This window comes from Peromyscus maniculatus, chromosome 21, assembly GCF_049852395.1.
Source record: "Peromyscus maniculatus bairdii isolate BWxNUB_F1_BW_parent chromosome 21, HU_Pman_BW_mat_3.1, whole genome shotgun sequence".
NCBI classification, from domain to species: Eukaryota; Metazoa; Chordata; class Mammalia; order Rodentia; family Cricetidae; genus Peromyscus; species Peromyscus maniculatus.
In genome coordinates, this window is record NC_134872.1 from 19,185,244 (window position 1) to 19,204,820 (window position 19,577).

At 44.6% G+C, this 19,577-nt stretch overlaps 1 protein-coding gene across 2 annotated transcripts in view; it reads right to left on the reverse strand.

Annotated features, from left to right (window-relative positions):
* Ank3 (ankyrin 3) overlaps nucleotides 1-19,577 on the reverse strand; it is a 612,404-nt gene that overhangs the window by 477,764 nt on the left and 115,063 nt on the right. The window contains exon 1 of one of the 2 annotated variants that reach the window (XM_076557037.1): nucleotides 7,715-8,345. The exons of the other annotated variant lie outside the window; for it this stretch is intronic. Coding sequence (XP_076413152.1) covers nucleotides 7,715-7,777 — 63 coding nt within the window. The 5' untranslated portion in view covers nucleotides 7,778-8,345. Of the gene's footprint in view, nucleotides 1-7,714; nucleotides 8,346-19,577 lie in introns of those variants that run through there. 2 annotated transcript variants of the gene reach the window in all.

The following is a 19,577-nucleotide window of genomic DNA, read 5'->3' on the forward strand; positions in this document are numbered from 1 at the left end:
GAGAACCATCCAGAAGGTCATGGGCCAGCTGTCCTGGAGTGCGCAGAGTGGCAGAGACAAGAAAACCTGCTTCCACAGAGGCTCACGGAGAGGTTAGCCTCTGACCTCCACACGTATACGCTGTGAGAGGCACACGCCTGCAAATAGTGTGCATGCATGTGTGTGAGCATACACACACAATCACCACCACCACCATTAAAAAAAAAAAAAGCTCAGAACAGTATTTAGGATCATTTTTCTTATCATTAGCATTATTGTTAAAAGACCAACCTTTATAATGCATTCTTCACAACCGACCCGTCCATATGCTCAGATTTCTTATGAAGCAAGCAATAATCTACTAAAACATTTCTGAGAATAGTTTTCCCTACAGGACTGAATTCAGTTGCTTCACGGACCTCTGACAGGACAGAGCCCAACGTTGTCGGCTTGTCCCAAGGAAACAGCCCCCTCCCTCTCACTCAAAGCCAACCAAAGCCACACTAGCTTGTGACCGTTCTCAGGTCAGAGCTCCAGAGCGCTCGGCCATCCACTCACTGAAGCACTCACAAGCTCCTAAGTACAGAGCTTCCCAGGTCATTAGAGGGTACGTGCGGATAGTGTGGATGTCTCCAGACATGTCTCAGAGCAGCATAAGCAAGTACGTTCCACAGGAAAACACACAAATATTCACACTATGTAGGATAAACATGGACTATAAATAGCTTCCCATAAGGTCAGATGGGGTTTTGACACCAAATGAGTTCAGGTCAGGTCAGAATTGGCCACCAAGTTCAAAGAAAAAAGAAATTCCATTCTGCCTTCTGGCCTTTCCAGATGTAGAGAAGGGGCCATGAGTAGGCACCACACCAGGGCTGCATGCACAGTCTCTACCCCCAAGCTGCTCCGTGGAAAATAATTTATATCAAGTTTCTTCTGTTTTCTTTTTTATTAAAAAAAAAAAAAAAATCTCCCGGAAAAATCTCACTTTGAGATTTGATTTTGAAAAAAAAAAAAAAAAAGGCAGTAACTATGCGGATGGCTTGCTATTTTGTGAAATTTTGAATTCAAGAAGAGGTAGGTCAGGCTATCTTAATCCATTGCGCCCTTCCTTAGAACAACAACAGCAAAAGCTGTGAATGCAGGATTACCATAGACAGGGACAGCATTGAAACCTACGCGCTCAGATGAACAGGCGTCAGAAAGATAGCTCAGCGGGCCAAAGTGCTTATGGTTTAACTCTAGGAATCTGAGTTCGATCCTGGGGATCCATGTAAAGGTGGAAGGAGGGAACCAATTCCACGAACTGCCCTCTGATCTCCGCATGCTTGCTATGGCACATGTGCCCCGCCTCCAGTATGCCCACCCCGCCCCCACAATGCCCCGCCTCCACAATGCCCTGCCCACACAATGCCTGCCCCGCCCACACAATGCCTGCCCCACCCCCACAATGCCCCGCCCCCACAATGCCCATCCCACCCCACCCCCACCCAGGATGATAACAAAATAAAATATTAAATAAAACAAAACAAACTCAAATGTTAAGTTCAAGAAAATACCATCCTAAATTAAAGGCTCGGAGGAAAAGGAGTCAAAACGCCTGCTTCCACGGGCATGGGTTTATTAGACACGGATTCATCGAGTGCTGATTGACTATGAAATTGATGGCATTTGTCAAAGTAAGATGACCAAAGAAGGATAATAGGAAGTGTGGGGGGAAGAAAAAAAACATTTAAAATTGTCCCGCAATATAAAAGCAAAAGTTCTTGGCAGGGATGCGCATCCGTAAGTGGAAAGGCCATGAACAGCTCGCTCTTCCTGCGGATATACCGCCGGTCCCTCCTCCAGTGTAACAAAGCACGGAATGCGTGATGGCACTCAGTGAGCCCCTTCTCAGATCACCTCTCTCACCAACAAAGGCCTCTCAGAGGTGATTTGCCGGAAGACGAGGAGCGACTAAATAAGCCAATATCCCAACACGGAAGGAAATGACAATTCAATTCAATGGCCACATGCTCGGGGCACACGGGCCTCCCCTCGCCTCAGTAAACGGCACGGAGCCTCCCAGGGACACAACCACAGACCTGGAGCAGAAACTACACAGTGTTTGTTAAACTAGCGGTGTTAAGAACATGGGGAGACCATCAGATACCGACACTCTTCACTCTCCCTCCAAAGACTGCATACACGTCTGAGCACGTTAGTTGATCCTCCTCGGAGAAGAAACATACTTCTCACGCTTAAGGTATTCAGCCCATTGCAATCCGGGAAATAAAGGGTGAGGGGAAGCATGGGAGGAGCCATAAGAACTAGTTTAAATCCAGTAAATTATAAGGTGTCCTTAGGATGGAAAGGTCACTGACAGCAGAGAGAAAAATCCCTTTTCTGAAGTTCCATAAAAAATAAATGTACTCGCTGGAATGGGACTCATGAGCTGATCGAATTGTAAGTATGTACCTATTGTTCTCCAATCTGATGCTTCAAGAAGAAAAAAATAGGGCCTTCATGAGCATCACTGACAATGGACAACATGGCCCAATTCCAATGACACCAAGAGACACAGCCTTGAACAAAAGGAGAGACCTTGTCTTAGAGTATCTATTGCTACAACGAAACACCATGACCAAAAAGCAAGTTGAAGCAGAAAGGGTTGATTTGGCTTACACTTCCATATTCCTGTTCATCATCAAAGGAAGTCAGGACAGGAACTCAAGCAGGGCAGGAACCTGGAGGCAGGAGCTGATGCCGAGGTCACAGAGGATTGCTTCGTGTGGCTTACTGGGTTGCTTCATATGGCTTGCTCAGTCTGCTTTCTTATAGAACCCAGGACCACCAGCCCAGGGATGACACTGTGTTAGGCCCTCCCCCATCAATCACTATGGCCCCACCCACAATGGGTTGGGCCCTCCCCCATCAATCACTAATTAAGAAAATGCCTCATATCTGTGTCTTATGAAGGCATTTTTCTCAGTTGAGGTTCCCTCCTTTCATATAACTCTAGTTTGTGTGCCAAGTTGACATAAGATTAGCCAGTACAGGCCTGGTTGGTTTTCTAACCAACGTAATAACCCACATATTTTTATACTGCAGCCTGTTTTATTCCCAGAATCCACATTAAAAACAAAAACAAACAACAAACAGAAATTAACAACAAATAAAATAAAAACAACAGTGGGTTATGGTTGCTTGCATTTGTCGCCCCAGCACCGAGGAAATGGAGACAGGTGGCATTCTAAGGCTCCTTGGCCAATAGCCTCATTGGCAAGGTCCAGCCAAGTGAAAGGACCTGTCTCCACAAAACAAAGGTGTAGGCTGGCAAGATGGCTTAGCAGGTAAAGGCGCTTACCACCAAACCCAGAACCCACACATACACATCGCACATCACATACACACACAGAGAGAGACAGAGAGAGAGAGAGAGAGAGAGAGAGAGAGAGAGAGAGAGAGAGAGAGAGAGAGAGAGAGAGATTGATTTTGAAAACTAATTTAAAAATTTAAATGAGTCAGGAAGCTAAATTGGCCTCTCTACATGTATGCACACAGACACACACATGTACACAGCCACTTTTAGTTACGTTTGCTGTCTTTTCCTTCATTGTCATACCTGGCCACAATCCATTCCTGGGGATCTTTTTCCCAAACACATAAGCAAATGCTTAGATCCCTAAAGACACCGGGACATTCCAAAACTCTCCTCATCTCTCATGGTCTCTGGAAGGCTCTTACCTCTTAGGAAACATGAAATTTCCTAAGACTGATCTAGACTGGGGTTTTCTCCTTCTCCACCTATCCTTTCCTGACTTCCTCCTCCAACTAGAATTTGCTACCCTACCCTTCTGCCACCAGACAACCTGCATTCACTTGTCTCTGGTACCCTTAACACCTATCCTCATCACCACTCCATATTACATCTGCTCCATGAAGCACATGAATAGACAAAACATCAGCCATCATTATGTGTCCTGTGACAAATACCTAAGGTTGGAACCAGGATCATACACTTCCACTTGGATACTCCTGTGGACTTGGGTAGTCCTATCTACTACCCAAATTCATACACTGATCTCCTAATACCCACTGTGACTGTGCTGCATGTGGAAATATAAGCTCTCAAGAGAAGGTTCTGTTTAAAAATGATCATGAGGGGATAACCTGAATTGGCAAGGCTGCTGGTCTTCTTAGAAGAAGACAGAGACCTAGCCAGGGCTACGTGCAAACAGAAGGACGTGTGAGCATCGTGAGAAGTCTGCAAGTTGGAAAGATCCTGAACTTGACTGGACGGCGCCTGACCTCAGACTTGCAGCTGATGGCACCATGAGAAGGTAACATTGCGCTGTCTAAGTATGGAGGGTATGCTGTTTTGTTACGTCTCCCTGAGCTGACTACACAGATGCCAAGGAACCAGTCACGAAACGCCATTTTTTGCATTCTCTCTTTGGGGGCTTAGTTCAACCAAACTAGCCTGCTGCTTACCATGAGGTGGGAGAGAACACTTGCCTGGCAGCTCCTCTCCCGGCAAGCCTTAAATTCCACCATGAAGATGACTTAGGTGCTGCCAGTCAAACACTCCAGAAAATATAATCCTGTTGATTATTTTGTATTTTACTTTCCTAATCTCTCTGGTGGCGATGCCCTTTGATGGCTCTCCCCCAAGACACTGTACCCAGTTACAAGCAGGGTAGCACTCGGGCTCCTGTATACTAGGAAATCATCTTGTTCTCGAACAGAGAGAGAGAAAAATCTTTGGGAAACAGATACCTGTATACATGCGCGCACACAGCGTTTTCAAGGTCAACAAAATAGAGACATTATTAGAAAAAAGAATTGACTCTCTATGTCCCCAAGCAAAATGGGAATCGTTGACTGACTCCGTTACACTGGTCCGGCTTTCTCACTATTAAATTTACCTCCCGAAACACTGGACCCAAATGCCCTAAGCATGCCCTACACTGAGCTGAGCACAGTCCATACCAACACAAAATCTCCACAGCCATCTTGCCAGTTACTTCTACACACAGATGGAGTTAATACAAAATTTGAGGCCAAAGTAATTCAGTACTTGAGGTAGGAAATACTGGAAAGGCCTGGGGAGGTTAAGTCAATACCACTAAGAGGGCGGGTTGAACGCAGGCCCATCTGAGACGCTGCATGTGGCCACACCCACCACCACCACCACTGCAGTGCAGGTCACTTAGGCCACTCAGAAGCCTCCTGGGCTACTCAGTGATTCAAAAACCACTCATAAAAAAAAAAAATGTATATTCCATTTCATCCTGAACCAAATAGTTAAAAATAAATGCACAGTCATTTAAAAATTTAAGTATTTGCTGATTTCAATAGTCATATTAATTTACTCTAAAATCAACATTAAATATAATATCTCTGAGCTGGAAAGTAGTACGAGGAGACAAGGCTTCCTCATTGAAAAGCTATTTGGTTTGTGCATGGCAAATTTGGGAGGAATTCGGATCAATCACCAAGCTGCTAGAGACTATTTATTTATCGCCAACTGCATACCAGGCAGCATGTGAAGACATCCTAGAGTGGCCAGCAGGGAGTCCATGCGCCTAAGGGGACAGGGCTGTAGCTCTGCTAAACTCGCTGAGCACCTACCCTACGAGGGGAGTGCCATTCCAGGGGACCCGCTGTCTGCGCACCAAGGTGAATCAAGGCATGGACCAGTAAGGCAAGCTCTTCATTCGACCTTCAAGAGTGGGTGGGATATACCGCTGAACCACTCGGTACTGAGAGGCTTTCTCAGGGCACAAAGGCGGCAGCATGAGAAGAAAACGGTTTAACTGGGGTGGGGGTGGGGGGCTGGTAAGAACTCCGCTGCACTCAGTCAGGACAGGCGTGAAGGAAAACGTTGGCATGTGGGTGCAGTGTTTTGAAGGACTCGAGTTTGGGTGGTCTGGGATTTGGAGATCACGGAGGCAAGAGTACGGAGTTTAGAAGGGGAGAGGGGAAGAGAATGATGGAGGCTTTGGTAGGGACCATCCTGGCAGCAGGTGGGACCCGGTGGCCTGCAGGGGGGGATGGGCTGGAGGCAGTCTAACGCATCGTGTGCTCCAAGCAGGGTAACCTCCTAGGAGACATGAGATCATGCCAGGAAATTTTCAAGGTAAAGAGAGAGAGAGAAAAAAAAATAATCCATGTCCAAAGAGTCCCCATGATTTACAGCCATCCCCAAGCCACGGCTCCTTTTCATCTAGATTGTCCTGTCAGGGTTCATGTGTCTGGCTGGCTTCTCTGTGACACTCCGTGTTCAGAATCATGGTCGAGCCTGTCAGACACTTGAGGCTATAGCTCATAAACATGAGCAGAGCTGACAGTGGTCCCTGAGAACAGCGCCACTCTCTCTGCTAGGCATTAAGCAAATCATTTGTGCGGTGCAGCTGCGACCTGCTCCCCGGGGAAATCTCCCTAGCACCTCCCCAATACCATCAACCCCTATGGAGCCAAGGACCAAGAAGTCAAGGCTGACTTCAAAGCAGTCTGTACAGCTTCGCTCTGGAGGGTGTTGAACCACTGCCCAAGAATGTTGGCATGTCCCGGAACATGCCTCAGCTGAGCCTGCTGATAGCAGCTCTTTTAAAGTACATCTAATTCAAATGAGCCTTCTTCATAGATCACAAGTGGACCATGAACATTTTCTAAATGCCTGATATATTCAAGCACTAGTTGCAATCGTTCATCTTCTCTACTGTACCCAATCATTCCCTGGGCGTCCCCTGCCAGAGCATACATCACGTTGAGGCAAGGAATCATTTTAAAGAGACATCACCAGACACACCAGTCCTGGGAATTAAAACAGACAAATCTAAGAATTGGAAATTGAAGATTCAAAAAGGCAGCACCCATTTTTCTGAAACAACCATGACCCACAATCCAGTTTCAGGGACCTGTTTTCCTTTGTTACAGATGTATCTAGCCTCTCCTTTGGTGGCACACCCTAAATCTGAGACAGTTTATGAACCGCAGTGGGTCAAAAATCACAGTCCAGACCCAAGAATTACCGTTCTTCCCCATTTCAAAACGTACTGAAAAGTTCAGGGCATATCTTAAGATGACACGCGCATTCGGGAAAGCCAGAATGAATCTACAGGTTTGCTGCAATCATCCCTTGCTCTTTTGACAATTCATGTGGAAAGCAAAATTCATGTTATGAACCGAATGGATCCTTGAGGCATATGGCTGTCCGGCAGCAGAGCTGAATACAGACCTAAGATTTGTCAGCCATAAAAATGAATCAATAATTAAAATGGAGTTCACCTCCATGCTGTGATCTTAAGGTCTAACTACAGGTTTCCCCGAGTTTGCCTGAAATATGCATTAAAGCTGAATATCCATGCCATAATAATATTCATTAGTAATCATACCCTACTGATTAGCAAGCATCAGGGAAATTTCAGGGGTAGGGGAAACACACCCACTCACATAATTAGGACACATGTTTACTTAGTGTTCCTATTATCGCTATGAAAAAGAACACTAGCTTGGCAAATCTAAATCACCATGTTTTAACTGTTGTATTTAAATACTGTAGCAATGGCCCCCAGTCGTGATGTTTGTCTCCGACCCAGAACACACCCATTAAGAGAGGAGGAAAAACAAAGCATTCTGCTTCTAGCAGCTTCTTTGCCGTCTCAAGCCAATCTCTCAGAAAGGCAGACTCCCGATGACTTCCTCCCGGAGCCCGAGAACAATGAGGGAACATGTTGATTCTGCCTCTTACCTTTTTCCCTTTCCTCTTCCGATGAGCAGGCTTGGTGGTTTTCTCCTTCGGCTCCTCACTCATCTTTCCTTAGAGCAGGTGAGTTAAGACGAAAGCGGAGATCACCTTCCGTGTTCCCACATCCAAACCCACGACAAAGAGTCACAGCATTGAGACCAAAGTCCATTTAGGGAGCTCCCCCGGGCAGAGCGAGCGGCTGCTTCAAGCCAGCCCTGGCTGCTGTCACAGGCAACTCGGAGCTGCTCAGCTTGCCTCGGGAAGAAACGGGGTGTTCTCTACAGCAAAGCCCTGGTTATTCCTCTGAAGAAAAATCAATATTTCAGCCCTTCATTGTTTTTCTTTTTCTTTTTCTTTTTTCCCCCTCTTAGCTAGTCGTTATTCTGAGATAAAATCTTGACAGGAATTCAGGGCTTGCTTCTCCACGGTGATTCTAGCTTGGAAATGGTGAGAGAGAGAGGAAGAGGGAGGCATACGCGCGTGTGCGCTACACACACACACACACACACACACACAGGAATAAGCTAGACTGCTGACGAGTCCCTGAAGCTTTCCCAGGGGCTGGCTCACTGCAGTTTGCAGGCTGGGAAGGCAAGCCGAATGTAAATGCTCTCTGAGATCAAGCCTCCAGAGGACACATGTGTGGAAAGCATTGGGCATACCCAGGAGGCAGCAAGTGTGGGGGTGGCGACAAGAGATCAGGTTACCGGTTTGTGAAAACACACACACACACACACACACACACACATACTCCAATACAAACAATAAAGAGACCTGTTACTATAGGAGAAGAACAAGCTGGGTTCTTACCATGATGAGTTTTTGTTTTTTACTTTTTATTTAAATGTCATTAGCCAAAAAAAAAAAAAAAAAAAAATTCACAAATTGCCTATCTAAAGCCCCATTCCTAAATTGCCATTACCACATTCCAAACTTTGGTGTCCTTCTGTGAATACTGCAAACCAATCCACAGAAAATAAGCCCTCCAGGTTAGTCAAGAAATCCTAAGGACTCAGCTACCGGCTCTCTCTGTGACAGAAACACCCTGTGCCCCTTGGACAGTCCTCAGGGCAATGCAGGGCTCCGGCCACGTTACAGACTCCACAGCTGCCCCGGAGCACACACCAGGCTCACGATCCTGCTCTGTGGCCGCCAAGGTTTTGAGAGGTTTTCCCGGTAGACTTCACAGCTAGTTGGAAAGTCCCTGAGACATCCCACCTCTATGAACACGGCAGAGTGACTATAGGGTGTGGTCACTTCGGCATCTTTCCAAGTGTGCCTGATACATTCTTTTGGGGGAAGACTAAGGTTCTGGGTGCTACTGAGCCACCGCAGAGATGGAAGCAGATCCCTTGAGCAGACAGTGGAGACAAGTATGAGGTGGGAAGAAAGGGACAAGTTGAGAGGGAGAGAGGAGAGCGGCTTGGAGGAGTGGATTTTAACAGTGTGAGCACAGACTTGGGAATAAAGGAGACTCAGAAGGCTAATTTTCAGTTAGACACACGGAACTATGCAATACTACAGAAGTGATGCTAAAATACCAAACCAAGAAGTTCACCTCTTTGTGCTGAAATGATCCTTTCTCACCTATTATTTCAAGCAGGGCTGTATCTCTATTTAACAACCTTGACTCCTCAAACACCAGCCCCCTAAAAAAGAGTGAGCATGACTTTTTCTCCCTGGCGCATGAGCAGCCTTTTGGGAGCCCGCTACCCATGGTGGGACACCTCACACAGCCTGGAGGCAGGGGAGGGGCTTGGGCCTGCCTCTACTGAATGTACCCGGCTCTGCTGACTCTCCATGGGAGGGAGGCCTTACTTTCTTGTAGGAGGGAATGGGGGGCTGGGTTGGGGGAGGGGAGGCCGGAGGGGCGGTAGGAGGAAAGAGGAAGATCTGTGATTGGTATGTAAAATGAATGAAAATTTTTTCTTAATATTAAAAAAAGAAAAAGAAAAAAGAGTGAGGATGAGGGAAGATTGAGGGGCCTTTGTCACGGCCATCAGGGTCACAAACACCCACTGCAGTAACCCATGCAGACCCTATACACCCTGGCTCCAATCTAATGGCCCTGCTGCGGCGTGAGGCTGCCTGCTGGAGAGAGACATTGATGCTCTACTCAAAAGCTGGTGTGGAGTACTGATGGCTGTTGGCCTGCCCCCTCCACATCCTAGGGGTTCCTTCAGCTTTGAGCAGCTGCTAACCTGTCCCTCCTGGTTTTAGCTGCTGTTCTGGAACATTCTTTTCACGGTGCAATACAAGGTAAAAAAAAAAAAAAAAAAAAAAAAAAAAAAAAACCACCAACAAAAAACACATAACACAGTAGGATGGATCCTTCAAGTTCTTCACTGATTCAAAGCTTACTCATCTTCAGAACAGGGCGGTCTGGGGAATGGTAGTATCTTTCTGTGTTGATCAGTCCCTGACTGCAGTGGGGTGAACGTGGGCCTATCTGTACTATGCTCTAGGGGAGAAAATAGGAAGTTAGTGCTTTGGATGAATTCTCCATAAGCTGAACTGTCCATGCCGGCAGATTCAAGTCTAAATATCCCATCTAAATGTTCCCTTCTTCATGAGGAAGGCCACAGATATAGACCACCTACCTGTCATTTTACCATAGTAGAGTTTCAGCATTAAAAAATTTTGTTTAGAGAGTTAGTTTGAATGAATGTTTACCTGAACGTGTCTGTGTACAACATGCATGCAGTGCATAAGGAGGCCAGAAGAGGGCGCCAGATCCCCTAGAGCTTCAGTTATTACAGGTTGTTAGCCACCAGGAGGGTGCTGGGAATTGAACCCTGGTCCTCTGGAAGAACAGTCCGTGCTCTTAACTGCTGAGTCCTTTCTTCAGCCTCCAGTTCTGACATTTTCATTCAACACCTTCCAAGAAAAGCTTTTGCTTATAAGTAGGTTCTAAGTATAGGGCATGAGGGGAAAAAAAAAAAATGGAAAGCAGAGGGCTTCTGAGGAAGCTGATAAGGTAATCCACAAACAAGGCATTTTGCTCCAGGTTCCTAGCTGCATCAATTCTTTGAGTCCCTTGTGCAGAAGCATTTTCCCAAGTAGGGCATCAGTGCAAACCTCAGGATGGGATTTATTTTCTCTGCAGGCTGGCACTGGTGTCCCATTTTCTGTTATTAGTTGCCTTTTGAAGGGTTCCATAAAAGAGACTTTTAAAAACATTTATTCTAGCATTGCAAAACTGCCCACACTAAGCTACGCTATCAGGGAATCCTAGCAAAAGGAAGATAATGGCTATGTTCTCTTATTTACCTTGATTGAGCAGACTGGAGGGACACAAATGCTTTAATGACCAATTGAAAGAATTCTCCTTGATGAGAGTATTCTTTCACAATATACATTTTTAAACTAGGGTGGGGGAGGGGATAAGCCTCAACTTTATTCTGTTCACTCGGGGACAAATTTCACGTATTCTCCCATATAAAGAAACCAGGTGTGTGTGTTTGTGTGTGTGTGTGTGTGTGTGTGTGTGTGTGTGTGTAGAGAGAACACATATGTGTGCAAGAGAGACACTGTCTATGTAAGAGAATGTGTGTGACAGAGTATATATATATATATATATATATATATATATATATATATATATGAATGACAGAGACAGTATATATATGAGAAAGAGAGACCATGTGTGTACGTGAGAGACAGTGTGTGTGTGTGTGAGAGAGAGAGAGAGAGAAACAGCCAGTGAGAGAGAGAGAGAGAGAGAGAGAGAGAGAGAGAGAGAGAGAGAGAGAGAGAGATGGACCTTCAGGGATGTGGAGAAGGGAAAGAGATGGCCACGGAATTCACACACAATGGAACAGAATGGGGCATTGTTTGGCGAATGGAAGGGGACCAGCAAGAGAGGGCTGAAGGTAGGAGAAGGCAGGCAGGGGGTGGTTAGAATAAAGTACAATGGTGTACGCATATATGGCAACATCATAATGAAGCCCATCACTCTGTATGCTAACTTACAAAATTAATTTTAAAACATTTAAAAAAATTAGTCGGTTCATATACGAGTATGTAAATACATTACTAATTGTCCATTATTAAACTGTACAAAATAGGAGAAACAGAAAAGTATCTGGTCAAGGGCACAATGCAAGACTATGTTGGTGGAAAAAGTCGATCGCAACATTTTTAAAATATAAAAACGTTTTTAAATTGATGCAAAATTTAGGAGATTGATGGACTAGACTTCTCTGTTGCAATACAAACGTTACTGTATCTGTTTATATACACAACGCTTCTATTGCAAGTTAAAGTTGACTGAACAAAAAAAAGAAAAAAAAGAAAACCCAGGACCTCTTTAAGTAACATGACACAGTAAAACTCTACAAGAGCCCCTCTGAGGAAGAACCACTTTTCATGAGGAAGAACCCACAAATCTGGCTGCCTATAATCAGATCTGACAGAACACCCGATTCCCAGAAATGAATGAAATGTGTCGAATTATTGAAGTAATAAAATGTCACCGTCTTAAGTCCTACTATAGTAAGTGTAGCTCACTTATCACATAATTCCTTTCCCTGGAAAATGATGAGTGCCAAGCATTTTAAAAAGAAAAAAAAAAATATCTCCATGTGGAATGCCTCATGCCTTTAATCCCAACACTCGGGAGGCAGAGGCAGGTGGATGTCTGTGAGTTCAAGGCCAGCCTGGTCTACAGAGCAAGTTCCAGGACACCCAGAGCTATGTAGTGAAACCCTGTCTCAAAAAAAAAAAATCCAAATTACTATTATTATTATTATTGTTGTTGTTGTTGTTGTTGTTAATAGTTAATTTCCAAAAGTCTGTAAAGCTCTTCAGTTACAGCCTTGGCTGTTGGACAACACAGACTCTCTCATGATTTTATTCCCAACAATGTGAAACACATCCTCACTCCGTAAGACCAAATTTCAGTTAAAGGTTGCAAAAGTCAAACATCTTAAACTTGACGCATGGCGAGTTTCTTAGGTCTTGCCCTCTCTCCTTTCTGCCCACCTGTGCTCCTGAAACACACAGCCTTGGAAGTAATAAGGGCTTTACTATACCCAAAGGCCCACGAGCGTATTTTAAACCATAATTGTTCCAAATAAAAGAGTAATTTGATTGATCTAAAAACAGTCTCCAGGTGATTACTTAGTCTAAAAAACGTTAACTACTTTCCAATGGCAATCTCTCTCTTTTTTTTTTTCCTCCCAAATTAGAAAATTGCCCGGCCCTTAGAGAAGTTAAATATAACCTATGAAAGTACTTTAAGCTAAGTGCAATGAAATTATCTACAGGGCTCTAGGAGTTCACCGAGGAGGAAAGGCAACCCCAGAGACGGGCTGCTTTCTTGTCCAGCACCCCACGATAGACGGCCACAGGTATTTGATACCAATCTGAGACGGTTCTATTTTTAAATTAAATAACTCGCATAAGAGGACACAGACCGGGTCAACTGTCCTGGAACAGGTTTATTTTTAAAATGAAAGTCGCTTACCGTGGGGAAAGAATGGGCAGGGGTTGTCAGCAAAGCAAGTTTTTAAAGTTGCCATCGCTGTAACATTCACCTGAAAACTCTAATGTGGTGGTTTCTTGGGCAAGGCTCAACTACAAAAACCAAAAAAAGCACCAAAAAAAAAAAAAAAAAAAAAAAAAACCAAAAACTTGTTAATGAAATTCGGGAGACATACCGTGCGGTTACGCTGATTTTATTTCCCAGACCAGGCTATTGCTGATTTCTGCTGCTGGCTGGTGAACTAACACAGTTGCTAAACCTTAGAAATAACGTTGCTTTGACACTCTCCATTTCTCCTGGACATTAAAATACCTGTGAAGTTCAAGACAGAACTAGAGGGAGGCTGTTTGGCTGGAATCCCTGGAATCTGCACTCTGACCTTCTGAGGTCACCCGGCCAGTTGCTGGCAGAGCTGGGGCTAGAACAGCTCCATGCACTGCCCTTCTGCACCTGCCTTACTCCACACCAGAATCTCCCAGAGCTTAACGTCAAACTGAAGTGAGATTTGAGATGGCGGTTACTGGTTAAACAAGCTGGCCCTTGTTAAGCATCCTCTCCTTCCTTCTCTCTCTCTCCCTCTCTCTCCCTCTCTCCCTCTCTCCCTCCCTCCCTCCCTCCCTCTCTCCCTCTCTCCCTCTCTCCCTTCCTCCCTCCCTCCCACCCTCCCTCTCTCCCTCTCTCCCTCCCTTCCTCATTGCATTTGTGAGACAAGGTTTCTGGTAGTACCAGGGTGGTCCTGAACTTGCTGTCTAACCAAGGATAGCTGATCCTCCTGCCTCCTGCCTCCTGATTGCTGGAACTGCAGCCTTGAGCCAACATGACCAGCTTATACAGAGCTAGGGAACAAACTCAGAGCTTTGGTGTGTGCTAGGCAGGCTCTCTACCAACTGAACCACATCCTCATCCCCTGAAGGTTTACTTTAAGTTAGAAAAACTCACCATGGTGGTTCTTTGGGTACAGCTGAGGAAACCTTCTCTGTGGGGTTTTAGTATTGACCTTGCCCCACACTGTGTGAATGACAACAGAGAAGAAAAGAGAGGAGAGTGACAGGGAATGTAGGTGGCCACGGTATAGTCAAAGCAGCTATTCTTCATCTTTAATTTAGGCTAAGGATGATCTTGGTTTATTTCTGCCACAACCACTGTTAACCCCACAGGCAGAGAATGAGACCGCTATCACAATTTTTGAGCCAAACTTGAAGCAAGCTTTATTAAATACTGGCCAGGTCCATAGACTTTGGCCAGGTCCATACTTGGGATTCCCAGAGTATGCCATCAAATTACACTAGACAGGGACTTGTAAAGGCAAACCCCACAAAGGTATGAACTTACCACTTTCGTCCAATCAGAAACAAGCATACACCCTGATGGACTTCTTGGCAACGTACCTCTCACCTACCTGTGATCAAGTGTATCCTAAACAATTGGTGCAACCACACTTGTCCACAAAAGTGAAAACATTGGGCTCGTTCTCTTACATGAATAGCCCCCAGCATTCTAGAAGCTTTCTATTCTTGGGCATGTGGCTGGCGCTTACACGTTAGAGGCATTTTTGTCTCATAGATCTCTTAAACAAAATAATTTAAAACTTAAAACATAACGTCAACCATTACACCACAATACTGTTTCCTTCCACTCTGTGCCCAACACTTCAAAAGATGGGTTGGGAGCCTCACTGACCAGGCCACAATGGAAGCAGATAGATACAAAAAAGCATCTGAGTGCAATGCATATGTCAAAGTCACATGATGTCTAGCCTGTTGTCGAGTCCTGTAGTGCAAACAGTTAAGAAAATATACTCTATGCCTTTGAACTCCTTGATTCTTCTCATTGCAAAATAGCACATTGACATTTGCAAATCTCCTTAATGTGCCTGAAGATTCAGGCAGGCACGGGCATGAAATGCAAGAATTTAAGTCTGACATGTGCATCTACACCACGGTTTTACAACCCAGCTTAGCTGTAAGCACCGCTCTCTCTCAAACGATGGTTTTGATGCCCCTGTTCCATGTCTGAGTGTGTTGGAAGCTGCAGGCAGGTGCATAGCCAGACTTTCCTGCTCGGCTGAATGTTCCTTCCTTCTCGATTATTCAGCCTTGTGCCCATTAAAATATAATGATATAATCAAAGTGGATTAGTAAAGCAGGGAGAGACAGGATGTTCAAAGAGGCTAGCGAGGAAGTGGGCGGGCTGCTTTTTGTTTACTTCCTTCCCTGAACCTCTACCAGTTCTGGGGAGGGTGATTTTTCTTCCACGAGACTAACAATTCTCTTCAGAGGCCAGTGAGATTGGCAGGACTTTTCACAGATGAGGGACTAATGAGTCATGCCTTTGATCTTCCCCAAATCCCTGCGTTTACTTAACAACAATAAGGGCCCTAAATGATTTTAGAAAAAAACTACAGTGGCCCACTCGGAAGACAGCAGTTGTTTGTAAAAGAATCCTAACAATGCCAATACGAAAATGGATGAGAACTGTGGTTGCTTCTATTTGGCCCACACCCAAGTGAGATGAGTATGCCTGCTTGGTTTTCTTTTGTTGCCATGGAAAACTTTCATGAAAATTAGATAGCCACAGCTCTACCGGAGACCAGAGAAGTTCTCAACGGTCCATAGTTCAGCTGACATATTATTTCTGATGCCCCTATTCTCACAGTTAATGAAATAAAAGAGATCGGAGAAGGAATTAACCCTTTAAAACCAACTTAAAAGCCAGGCATGTTGGCTCACACCTTTAATACCAGCACTCCAGAGGCAGAGGCAAGGGGATCTCTGTGAGTTCAAGGCCAGCCTGATCTACAGAGTGAGTTCCAGGACAGCCAGGGCTACATGGGAAACCCTGTTATGAAAAACTAAAACCAACTTGAACCATATTTCATGGAATCTCACTCCTTTACACTAAAGTTGGTAGGAATGCAAATAAGAATTCCATGTCATAACCTGCACATCTGTTAATCAATTACTTGATGCTGCTTAGGAATGCCTTAAATGAATCTCACTCATGTGACTGGATACATTTGGGTCAAGGGCCATGACAAATCCAGAGGATGATGTAATGACCGAACTAAACATCCATCAATTGCCTGACCCACAAGCAAGTCAGCCAGTGAAAGCAGGTAGGAGAACTTTAGATGATCTTCACTCTCACTCCTCTCCTCCAAATCCAATCCCTGAGTCTTAACACCTATCAGAATGGCTAAGATCAATAAAACAAATGACAGCTCACTCTGGCAAGGACATGGAGTAAGGGGAACACTCATACACTGCTGTTAGGACCACAAACTTGTACAGAAACTATGAAAAGAAGTGTGATGGTTCCTCAGGAACATGGAGACTGATCTACCTGAAGATCCAGCTATACCACTCCTGGGCATGTACCCAAAGGACATTTCATCCTACCACGGAGTCTCTTACTTATCCATGTTCATTGCTGCTCTAGTAGTGATAGCCAGAAATTGAGAACAACCCAGAGGTCCCTCAACAAATAAATGGATAATGAAAATGTGGTACATTTACCCAATGGGTTATTTACTACTCAGCCATTTAAAAAAATGAAATTATAAAATTTGCAGGCAAATGGATGGAACTAGAAAAAAATTATCTTTAGTGAAGTAACCCAGAAAGACAAATGTGGTATGTATTGGTTTATAAGTGGATATTAGCTATTGAGTCAATGGTAAGCAAGCTACAATCCATAGAATCACACAGGTTAGTCATAGAGTAAGGGACTAGTAGGGGACAGAGAACTCTCCCCAGGAAAAGGAAATAGAACAGACAGTTATGAATGGAAGATCCATATTGGAATGGGAAGGTCAAGTGGGGATGAGAATGGAAGAGGGGGTAGCCGGGCGGTGATGGCACACGCCTTTAATCCCAGCACTTGGGAGGCAGAGGCAGGTGGATCTCTGTGAGTTCGAGGCCAGCCTGGTCTACAGAGCGAGATCCAGGAAAGGTGCAAAGCTACACAGAGAAACCCTGTCTCGAAAAACCAAAGAGAGAGAGAGAGAGAGAGAATGGAAGAGGGGAGTGAAGAAAGTGAATACAGGGATAAACAGCTAAAAGTAACAGACTTTTGAGGCAAAGGATGAAAACCTAATATAGTAGAAGCTTCCAAAAATATATACATATATGAAGGCAATCTAAATGAAATAGCAAAATAATAGGGGAGAGAGAGCCCAACTGGATGCCTCTTATAGTCAAATGAAGCTTCTGGTACCGGAATTGGCTTACACTGAATTGTGTTGTTGGTCAAAGGGGTTCCATGGGAATCCCCAAACAACCCAGACTGTTGCCAAGACTGCAGGTTGCTCTCCACAAACTGGTGACAAGGGGCTCTGTTGTTGAAGGCGACAACTACACAAGTCATTGAACATGGAGAAGCAGAGCTGGTCCTACATCGAGCCTTCACCCCTACATGCTAGTATCTTTGGTACAGGAAGGCACTCTGCACACTACCAAAGGAAAAAGGTAAACACCAACCCAGCTACAAAACCTTTGATCTATCAATGGGGTCCTGGCTGTAAGGTATGCTAGTGTGATGGTGGCACAAAGTTTGAGGGAGAAGCCAACCAATAGCTGATCTGACTTAAGGCCCATTCCCACCAGATGGAACCCATACCAGACACTGCTTGGGTGACCAACAACCTGAGACTTGATATCCCAGGGGCCACATAAAAATCAATCTGCTGTTCTGCTAAAAGAGCATAGCAATAAAATGCCTCCTAAGAACATTCTGCTTTACTCATAGATCAATGCCTTGTTCAGCAGCAGAAGGGCACAAATATGGAGACCCACGCCAGACATTACACAGAAAACGAGAGATCTTGGAACACTCAGCACTAAATGGGATGTCTCCATCAAAGCCCTCCTCTCAGGGTTCAGGGAACTCCGCAGAAGAGGAGGCAGAAAGAGTGTAAGAGCCAGAGGGGATGGAGGACACCAAGGAAACAAGGGCCTTCAAGTCAACAAGATGGACACACATACGAACTCACCAAGACTGAGGCAGCATCCATAGAGCCTCATGAGTCTGCACCAGATGGGGTCCTAGAGCTGAAAGAAGTGACCACACACCCCCATCCCTAACCCTGAATCTATCTTCAATTGATAACCACTGGCAAACGAAAAATTAGTTTTCTCCAAGGGAGGCTCAATGGGGAAACAAACCACTCTTAGGGGTAGGCCACAGGCCCAGCAGTAGATGGCCAACAGGAAAGAAACTCAGTGGCACCTTTGGAGGTTCTTTGTCTCATAATGTGTCAGCCACCTCTCTGCCCCTGTGTTTTACCCTATAGGTCCTCTGTGTATATTTTAGTTTACAGTTTTGTGTTTTTATGGGATTCCTGAGTGTGCAAACAAGTGGGTCTCTGTGTCTGTTTCTTGTGCCTTTTCTTGGGGTCTTTTTCTTCTATTTGTTTTGTCCTATTCAGATGTACCAGTTTTTAGTCTATCCTATCATATTAATTAATCTCTTAGAAGCCCATTTGTTTTCTAATAAGACAGAAAGGGGTTGCATTATAGAACATTATTTTAAGATGTTACATTCGTTTATGCTGTGGAACATTTGCTTTGATGATGCAAAGATGTGTTGCATTCTTTTATGTTGCATTTGTTTAACTCTGTGAAGCTGTGTTACTTTGCCTCTCTAAAACACCTGATTGGTCTAATAAAGAGCTAAATGCCTGATAGCTAGGCAGGAGAAAGGATAGGCAGGGCTGGCAAGTGGAGAGAATATATGGGAGAAATATGGGAGGAAAAAAATCAAGGAAGGAGCAAGAAAAGAAGGGGCCAGCCACCCAGCTACACAGCCAGACACAGAATAAGAAGGAAAGAAAGATATACAGAAATAGAGAAAGGTAAAAGCCCAGAAGCAAAAGATAAATGGGATAATTTAAGTTAAGAAAAGCTGGCTAGAGACAAGTCAGGCTAAGGCCGGGCATTTATATGTAATAATAAGTCTCCGTATGTGGATTTATTTGGGAGCTGGGGGGTGGGCCCCCCAAAAAGAGTCAAAGAAAAAAAGAGTTAAAAAATATCCCAACATTTTTAAACAGGTTGGATTCCTATTGGATGGGAAGTGGGGAGAAACTAAGAGAAATATATGGAGGAGAAACTATAATCAGGATATATTATATGAGAAAAAGAAAAAAAGCATATATTGAAAATAAAGATGCTGCCATAACTTTATAATTAGCACTTTCAATCAATGTAAGGATTAATAATTACATACCGAAACTCCATTAGATGAGTCTGTACCTAGCTTGAGTCCCAGAGTCATCTGGAATCACAGTGTTCAATGTGGCAACATTGTCATGTTAGGACAGGTGTGGTGACAGGTGAGTCAGCTGCCTAAGACAACTCTCATGACCTCATTCCAGACTGTCCA